At 40.8% G+C, this 9,445-nt stretch overlaps 1 protein-coding gene across 3 annotated transcripts; it reads left to right on the forward strand.

Annotated features, from left to right (window-relative positions):
* Positions 1-3,949: 3,949 nt before the first annotated feature.
* On the forward strand, positions 3,950-8,793 carry chst3a (carbohydrate (chondroitin 6) sulfotransferase 3a). 3 transcript variants are annotated; one of them, XM_062463388.1, is made up of 4 exons: positions 3,950-4,398; positions 6,325-6,516; positions 6,598-7,152; positions 7,244-8,793. In XM_062463388.1, the coding sequence occupies exons 2-4, from the start codon at positions 6,437-6,439 to the stop codon at positions 7,941-7,943; spliced, it is 1,335 nt and encodes a 444-aa protein (XP_062319372.1). In that variant the 5' UTR covers positions 3,950-4,398; positions 6,325-6,436; the 3' UTR covers positions 7,944-8,793. The 3 variants fall into 3 exon arrangements, with proteins under 3 accessions (XP_062319372.1, XP_062319370.1, XP_062319371.1); XM_062463386.1 differs by having other exon boundaries at positions 3,950-4,337; XM_062463387.1 differs by lacking the exon at positions 3,950-4,398 and having other exon boundaries at positions 5,887-6,516.
* The last annotated feature ends 652 nt before the right edge of the window (positions 8,794-9,445 follow it).

A 9,445-nucleotide genomic window follows, 5' to 3' on the forward strand; every position in this document is an offset into this window, starting at 1 on the left:
TAACAGCTGGGTGGAGTTCTCAGACAGGTATCTCATGATCTTCCGGATGTTGTAGAGGATGAATCTACACGACTGGGAGACCGCAGCAATGTGGGCTGTGAGCCAATCAGAATCCAATCAGAATCGAGTATTCACCCAGACCATGGTATAAAGCTGTTTAAACTTTGGCCAAATCTAACAATGCTTGCCACAGGAGAAACAGCTTACTTTTTTTATACAGTAACTGACCTCATTCTCAACACTGAGAATAGCTCAATGGCAGGGGCGTTGTTAGACATAAAACTCTACTGGGGCACAGGCCCCTATTCATATAATTTGTTTTTCTTCCGCTCTGCGCACAATACACTACTAGGCTATAGAAACTCCCCTTGCTTAACCCACTTTACACTAGTTCATGGACGCAAGTTTGATATCAACTTTGGCAGGGACATCAATAGTTAATGCGAGAGCACACATTTTTTTCGCATTCATTTGAGCACAAATACTGTTTTTTTGAGCTACATGTAAGATTGTTTTTATGTTTTAGTCAAAATAAGATGATCGGTAGGCCTATCATTTAGAAACTTTCTTTAGTTTTGTAATGTTTTCTTAGCCTACCTCAATTCTGACTTGTGTGCCGAGTCCGACACCTGGACTTCTGAGTGCATGCTGCAGTGGCTATTTGGCAAGCTCAGAAGAGTGCGCTAACATGGAATTCTGTGTGCATCGGTTTGTGTTTTCGGTTAAACTGCTTTAATTTTACAAGCGTTGATTGGGATACTGCGTTTATTTTTTCTGGGATTATCAATCTAAATTAATGCACTAAAAGTAAATTGTTAAAACTCAAACTTTAGATTTTACTGGGGCACGGCAGATTTATACTGGGGCACGTGCCCCAGTAAAAAGGGTCTAACGACGCCCCTGCTCAATGGGTTGGGATGGTCAAATCAAATCAAATTTGGTTGATGGTGTCCTACAAGATCACAGGTTAAAATCCAGCTGCAGTCTTTGGGCCTGTCATAATTTGGATTATCTGTTTAGTTAAACAAGATGACATCATTCTGAAATACCATGTGCAATTTCACCTTGATATGTCAAAATAGGATTGAATTACAGCTGTTTAAACTTTGGCCAAATCTAACAATGCTTGCCGCAGGAGAAACGGCTTACATTTTTTGATACAGTAACTGACCACAATGACTCTCAGCACTGAGAATAGCTCAATGGGCTGAGACGGTATCCTGCAAAGTGCAAAGTCACAAGTTCAAACCAGCCACAACCTTTGGGCCTGTCATGATATTGATTATCTGTTTAGTTAAACAGGAAATACCATGCACTATTTCACGCAATTTCACCTTGAAATGTCAACCGTTTCTTAACCTTTTTCCCAAAGCTGACTAAAGCTAATACTCTGGCCTTTCTATTCATAAAGTCTTAACAGTTGGTGTGTAGCAGAGAGGATAGAGAGACTGACTTGTAACTGTATGCTAATGATTTCAAATCTCCATTCAGCCTATTGGTGTTGGCCAAACATGAAGTAGCTTTGCTCTCTTTTTGTCCAACTCTTGATCTTCTACAATGTAAATTTTATTATATTTTGCCATTTTGCGGAGGAACCCGCATATATGTTATATATATATATATCTGTATAGAATTACACACTGTTTGCTGTGTACCTGATGTGTATGTATGTGTCTCTCCCTTTAATTTTCTGTGTTTTCAATGTATTGGTCATGTATTTACAGTTTTGCCTCCACCTATTTCCTTTTATGTGTCCTGCATGGGAAAGGTGTGTAATTTCAGCTCCTTTTTCAATCATTTTAATCTTAGTATTAATAATCATTTCTATACATGTTTTTCTGATATTTTAAGTACATCACATCATTTAATTTGTGTGATTGATTATTTGTATGTTTTTGCATGTCTTATGCTATTTACAGTTGTATTTGTCATTGGGCCGAAACACGTGCTACATTGCATGTTTTGCAGAATACTGGGTTGTCATCAGGTATGTTGACGTATTAATATTGCTAATGTTGTTTTGCCTCTTCCCATTTGTTATGTGTCTTGCATGGGAAAGCTGTGGTTTGGAGAAGAGTAAATACAGATAAAAATCATTGCTGCCTGTTGTCTGATAATTCACGAAAAATAACACAACGCAGACTACACCGGTTACACAAGCACCTCAGGGTTCTGCTCTTAACAAAGGGGCAACCTCCTGGGGCTGAAATGATGCCAATGCGGAAGGTTTGCAGTGACTTTACACGGTTTACTAGCCAGGTGCATAGGGGCAAGTAAAGGAGAAAGGCCGTTAGCAAGGTAGCAATCTTTGTATTTTGAAGTGTAAATGAGAAGCAACAAATGTATGATTTTTAATCTATGCCATCTTTATAAATAATAAGTAGCCTATGCATACTTATTTAAAATATAGATATCAGTTGTAAAATTTCCAGAACAAAACGGACCGATTGGTAACCAATGCCATCACACCTCACAATTTCCCCAAAAATGTTAGCCTTCTCTAGTTTTTTTATTGTGGTGTGTCCTATGGTACACAACATTGTTTTTCTTTATATGTGCTATCTCTAATAATGGCAATACTCTCTGTGTCTGTCTGTATATTTTTAGATTGGGATTTAACCCTTGTGCTGCCTTCGGGTCACAATGACCCGAAGGTTCATAACGACCCATCGTTGTGCTGCGACAACTTTACCCAATACAAAAACAAATAAAATGCATTTTTTTTAACCTTCACGCTGTGGGGGGTATGAGACAACCAGCCGGTCATTTTTGTATGTGGTAAAGTTGTCGCAACACGGGGGGGGGGGGGGGGGGGGTCACAATGAACCGAAGATAACACAAGGTAAGGACAGCGAGTTTGTGATCCGAGAAATATAGGTACCAAAGCTACTGAGAAGAACTGTCATCAACAGCTGCATCACTGGCACTGCATTATGAGGTCAGTGAGGAGTCAGTTGGCTGAGCGGTGAGGGAATCGGGCTAGTAATCCAAAGGTTGCCAGTTCGATTCCCGGTCATGCCAACTGATGTTGTGTCCTTGGGCAAGGCACTTCACCCTACTTGCCTCGGGGGAATGTCCCCGTACTTACTGTAAGTCGCTCTGGATAAGAGCGTCTGCTAAATGACTAAATGTAAATGTAATGTAAATGTAATGCATTATCTATCTATAATTCCAGAAATCTGTGTGTCACCGACATCCTTGTTGGCACTGTTCCCTATATATATTTCCAAGAATCTGTGTGTGCCATCAAATTCATCATGGGCACTGTGCACTTATAGTTCATGTATTTGTATTTGTGTGTTTCATTGGTATCTTAATCAACGACTGAATCACAGGGACTGTGCACTACTGTGTATAAAATTGACTTGACTTGACATTTGTTGTAAAAACAAAAGCTTCCTGAATTGCTATTCCTGACATGGTGATTTGTTTGATAAAAATATTAATGTGAGAAGACTATCCATAAATTAATTGCCTGAAATCATTATTAGATCATTTTGATTTTGTTACCCTCATTCAACATATGGGACTCTGGGATTTGTAAAATCTCAGAGATGGAATGAGGCAGCGCTGTGTATTAGAGTAGCCTATGTGTGTTATTAATCATGTAAGAAAGGCAAACACCCAAGCTTTTTGCAATACATTAAGTGGGTTGCAGCAGTCAAACTTCTGTCATGTTTCGAATTTGCCATGTGTGCTTTTGTTAATCAGTCCTACCAAGCAACAAGTGAACGTTACAGTGCATAAACTGATGAAGAAATTAAATAGTGTTTAAACACGACATGTTTAGAATGATTTGAACGAGTTCAGGGACTACCCCTCCGGAAGACACTTGTTTAGGCAATCCAAAACAGCCTAGTCCTTGTTAAGAATGGGCGCTCCAGAACCACGTGACCTTGTCTCCAGGATGTCCCAAGTAAGTAGGGGAGCAATGTGTTGGTGTGGTCGAAGTTACCCATGTAGTTGCCTCGCTGCTCACTGGAGTTGAACAAAGAAAAAGTTGAGTAAAGTTAAATGAAATAAAACATTTACTAATGTCGTTATTGGTTTAAATAGGCAAATTTATGCAAATATCTAACAACGTAATTTTAATTTTTTTTTAATTAATTACTTTTCAAATTTGTAGGTTTATTTTTTGTTGTTTTGGTTGGTCTTCTCGGAGTATTCTTAATAGGCTAAGATTGTCCTACATATGCTTTGTTCCTCAGTAAAGATAGTCAATGCTTTCGGTTTTTACGGATGCTTTTCATTCATTTGACGGAGGAGGACACGGCGTGTTTGGATACAATGAAACAGTGTGTGCTGGCTCAAGACAATGCACGATACTACGGAGTATGGTAGGGACCTTAAGCCAACCAGGGGCTCTTCATTTAAATATCTGTGAGAAAACATTGAAAGGTTGGTTTCTACGTTACACAGCTTCAAATTCGGGTTTTGATCCGTATGTTCTTGAAGGATGCTATGTATGATTATAGGTATGGAGCAGCCATCTCCTATAGAACGCCTCTACGTCTTGAGCCCAGTCGTCGGTAGTAGCCTAATGCTTTATTACAAAATGTTCAATTATCATTTTGTATCAACAATTGTCTAGTTTACCGTTTTAGCATATGTCAATGGTGTATGTGAATTACATGAATGGCTAGGCTTCTTAAATACATACTGTTATAATGTCGCGGTGTCTCTTGGTAAAATGTGTAAGACACACATGATTTTTCAGAAAAATGTTGAGTTGAAACATACATTTTGCAAACATGTTGACACTATAATATTCACCGTAGTGTACTGCAGTAGCCTATGTACACAGTTCGAATTATTTTTCAAATGATCAGTACATAAACAGTAGCAGTTATCCTGAGGCGTTTAGCCTGGAGTATTTCCACCACAGAGACATATACAGTGTGCTGCTTTAAGGCTTGAAGACAGCCATTAATGTAATTTGTAGTGAGATGATAAACAGAGTGATGTGTGTTTCTGCTTGAACAGGTAGTCAGATTTGTCAAACGCCTCAGTGACTTTTGAATGTGTTAAAAGCTCTGCTCAAGTGCCTCAGTCTGACAATTTGATGGCTATGGCATAATATGCTCAGATAATTGGTAGATATTTACTTACAGAGCACACAGTCACTCTGAGGCTGCTAGAACATTTTATTTTTCCATAATGATATGCTTTGTACAGATTATTCTATCCCTTGACAGGTCAAAATGAGAGAAACATGAAAAACAACCTCACATAGCCCAATACATTATATTTCTGAAGAAGTCACTGTATCTGTGATTTGTTAGGTTTAGTAGCATGTGATTTGATAATGGGTGGAAAAAAAATCGCAGAGTTGCACAAGTCCTCAAGATTCTTGAAGCGGTGCTATGTGGCACCATTCTGCCAAAGAAAAACATTATCATAGTTAGTGTGGTGAAGAGCTCAGGCTCTTCAGTTTAATATAATGAGATGTTTCACCAGACAATAGCCAATGCATCCTTCAGTTTAACAAGCATTTAGGACAACAGAGAAAGCTAACCGCCTAACCGTCCAGAATGAAAAAAGACTGAAATGAATGAAAAATTATCATATTGTTTTTGAAGGATTTCCCAGGCCTAGACAGGCCCACTGTCATTCTCTGCCCATATGAAATCCCCATTAAAGAGTTGTTACTTGATAAAACAACACACACCTAAACTATTTTGAAGATTTATTTCACAATAAATCAGGGGACAGTGTGGTGCTTGTGAGTGTGCCTGAAACGGCATATTTAAGGGTTTGGAAACTAATCTAAAAACTAAACACAGATTTTTGTTGGAGTCGCACTGGGTTTAAATCTCATGCAAGAAAGATTTAAGATGCCCTTGGCTCCTCTTCTTGTTTGCCATTTTGGCTCAGTGCCATATGGAGGTGTTCCAGAGTGATGGCACTGGAACAGTTTTTTGCTTGCATGAACACTATCTGTAGACACTGTACACCCTGTCCCTATAGATATGGTATATCTCTGATTAACATGTCAGATGAAAGATTCACTTCCTCTACATGTTCTCCATTGGATGAAAGTAAAGAGATATAGTTAGAGATAAGATGAGAGATATATGGGTAGCTTGATCTTGAGATGTAACTTGACTTGTATTCTGTGTTCTTGAATTTGCCAATGGTTTGGTTAACATGTCCGTCAGCAAATCTCTCTTTCTCTCATATCACTCGCGTTCTCTTTTATCTCTTCTTACCTTTATGTCTGTTTCCCTCTCACTCTCTCACTGTCTGCTCTCTTTTTTAATTAACTGAAGTAGAAATCCTGCACTCTGTGAAGTTTTCCAAGTTAACCATGTTTTGTTTTTCTAGAATCAGACTGAAGCCACCCCATGGCATGTCATGACCAGACACTTCTGCAGTCGTGCACTATTGACCAATACACAGCCAGTGTAAAGGTCCCCTCAGAGTTCCACAGTTGAGAATGAGGACCAAATATGCCATAGTTTTCATCTGTATTGTGGCCCTGGTCATCATTGAAAAGGAGAGCAACATCATATCAAGGTAAATGAAGTTGCCAGTAAATATTGTAAGGATATATAATGATGGAAAATAAAAACTGAAATTGTCATGCTTTCTGCTCAGGGTTTCTGACAAGCTGATCCAGAGACAGATCCCACAGCAGACTCCACAGACTCCACTAGACTACAACAACACCTCCATACCCGCTCCTCAAACACAAAATGGCTCCCTGTCCATATTTGGCAAGCTTCTCTCTACGCTTACCAACATGAACTATTCAGATTCCACAGATGAGCTGGAGGAGGAGGGAGACCTAAACTACAGTTACAACAGAGGCCGCAAGCACATCCTGCTGCTGGCTACCACTCGCACAGGCTCCTCGTTCGTAGGGGAGTTCTTCAACCAACATGGCGAGAACATGTTCTACCTGTTTGAGCCGCTGTGGCACGTGGAGCGCATGCTGACGCTGGCCACAGGGGGCACCAATGGGTCGGTGTCGGCACTGGCTTACAGAGACGTCCTCCAGGGGCTGTTCTTGTGCAATTTCACCCCCCTGGAAAAGTACATCTACCCCCCGCCCCAACAGCACATCACCCACGCTCTGTTCCGCAGGGAATCCAGCCTGTCGCTCTGCGACGAACCCGTCTGTTCGCCGGTGGTCAGGGACGTTTTTGAGAGGTAGATGCAGTTTCTTTCATAACCCATCCAGCTCTGTCTCTCTCGATGCCCCACATATTAACATGGTGCAATGTCACTACTCATTTCCCAGGTACCACTGCAAGACCCGTCGCTGTGGCCCTCTCAACCTGACCCTGGCCACTGAGTCCTGCCTCTCCAAGGAGCACCGCGCCATCAAGACAGTGCGGGTCCGGCAGCTGGACACTCTTCAGCCACTGGTGGAAGATCCCCGTCTGGACATCAGGGTTATCCAGCTGGTGAGGGACCCCCGCGCCATCCTGGCTTCTCGTATGGTGGCTTTCTCCTCCAAGTACCAGACCTGGAAGGCCTGGGCAGATGACGGGGAGGTGCCCGAGGATGACGAGGAAGTGAAACGACTGAAAGGAAACTGTGACAATATCAGGATGTCGGCGGAACTGGGGCTGAGTCGTCCCGCCTGGCTGAGGAGGAGGTACATGTTGGTGCGATATGAGGACATTGCCCGCTTCCCCATGCAGAAAGCTGAGGAGATGTACAGGTTCACAGGAATACCGTTCAGTGCCCAGGCCAGGGAGTGGATCCTGAGGAACACTCAGACCACCGAGGAGGCCAGCGGGGTGTACTCCACCCAGAAGAACTCCTCTGAGCAGGCAGAGAAGTGGAGGTTTAGCATTCCCTTCAACCTGGCACAAGTGGTGCAGAAGGTGTGTGGACCCACCATGACACTGTTTGGGTACAAGTTTGTGGACAGCGAGAGGACACTGCTAAACAAGTCAATCAGCTTACTCGAGGAGAAGGTGTTTCACTTCTAGTGGATATAAAGGTGTTTCATTTCAAGTGGACCTTTAGCTGAAGCTTGATGAATAATGACAGTATGGTTTCTTTGGACTGACCAAAAGGGAATTTTGAAAAGATAATATTCTATTTAATCTTGTCAAATGGGTTGCTACTGCCTTTCTGGTGAAGGGGAAATAATATGTGCCATAGGGTTCATACATGCCAGTGATGTGCCTGTACTTTCATAGTATTGTTAAAGATTTTAATGGATATCAAACATATCATATAATCACATATTTATTTGCTGGCGAATTGTTTGATAACAATAAATTATACTTTTCATATGTTTAAAAGAAGCCTTGATGGCAAGCTTGACTTGTGATAGATTATTATAAGTATAGTCTCCATCCTTAGCTCTTCATATGAAAATATCAGGGCTATAGTAAGATTTCTTGAGGTTGGTGTGTTTTGCTGTTCACGTGATGACGTGTGTGGCTGCGTGAGCATGTGTTTGTGTTTTTTGCATATGCATTGGCTAGTCTGCTGAATGATCTCTATGTTGTGTGTAGATAGATATGCACTTTTTCTTGGAGCTGATAGAAAGCACAGTGAATCTATGTTTAGTTTAGACAAATTCTCCTTGACAGGGCTTTAAGTGTTTGACTCAGGTGAAGTTAACGTGAAAATACTAAGGTGATGTCTGATGCCATTGCATATCGTTGCTGTATGTAAAGAGATTCTTTGTCAAAATGTACTCTTGTTGTCATGACCTTAATGAAATGTACCCTACAGTACCTAACTTGTTCCAGTCCCATGTAGCATAAACAGGGATACAACAAGACCATTACATTAATTTAATTAAACAGTAAATACAATTTTCAACTGGTTTGCTTCAAGAGTGATCTTGATATCCACCACTAGTGTGGTCCACAACACAGCTTTTTTACATTTTGATTAAAGAATCAGATGAAGAGAAACTACTTTTATGTTTTAGAGCTACTGGAAAGCTCTATTTGGCATTTACTCCAGGGAATAAAAAATGGCACACAGCAATACCTTTGCTCCTCTATGTACGTGAAGGTAAGCACTGTGCATCAAGTACAATGGCTGCCTTATCCGAGCTGGAACTAAAACGTCCATAACTGGTCTTGCAAAATGATCGTAGTGATGGGTTCAGACTGTGTGTTTTTTGTTTTCATTGCCGCTATGTCTTAGTAACATTACTTATGATGAACTGGAGTTAAGAATGAAAAAAACATTCAATGCTTTAAACTGTCAACAAAGCAGCAAGTGCAAAGCTCTAGTTACTATAGCTTATAGTTATAGTAGTTTATAGTACTTTCACTTCTTGTAGTTATACGGTATGTAAGCAATGTAAGAAATCCACCTATGAACATACGGTTGCCAAATGACAATAACACCACCTCTCAACCAACTTGAAGACATGCCCTAGTTTCCTCTGAAAACCCATGCACTGTGGCTGACTAGATGACATGGAATGCACATATGTAACAGAAAAGTACAGTTGTCTTTGGCA

The sequence above is a fragment of the Osmerus eperlanus genome, chromosome 6 (genome assembly GCF_963692335.1).
Source record: "Osmerus eperlanus chromosome 6, fOsmEpe2.1, whole genome shotgun sequence".
Taxonomy (NCBI): Eukaryota; Metazoa; Chordata; class Actinopteri; order Osmeriformes; family Osmeridae; genus Osmerus; species Osmerus eperlanus.

Coding starts and splice junctions, on each gene's coding strand:
- chst3a (XM_062463388.1), top strand. CDS start 6,437: ATGAGGACCAAATATGCCATAGTTTTCATCTGTATTGTGGCCCTGGTC. Junction 6,517..6,597: donor GAGAGCAACATCATATCAAG/GTAAATGAAGTT, acceptor CTTTCTGCTCAG/GGTTTCTGACAAGCTGATCC. Junction 7,153..7,243: donor GTCAGGGACGTTTTTGAGAG/GTAGATGCAGTT, acceptor CTCATTTCCCAG/GTACCACTGCAAGACCCGTC.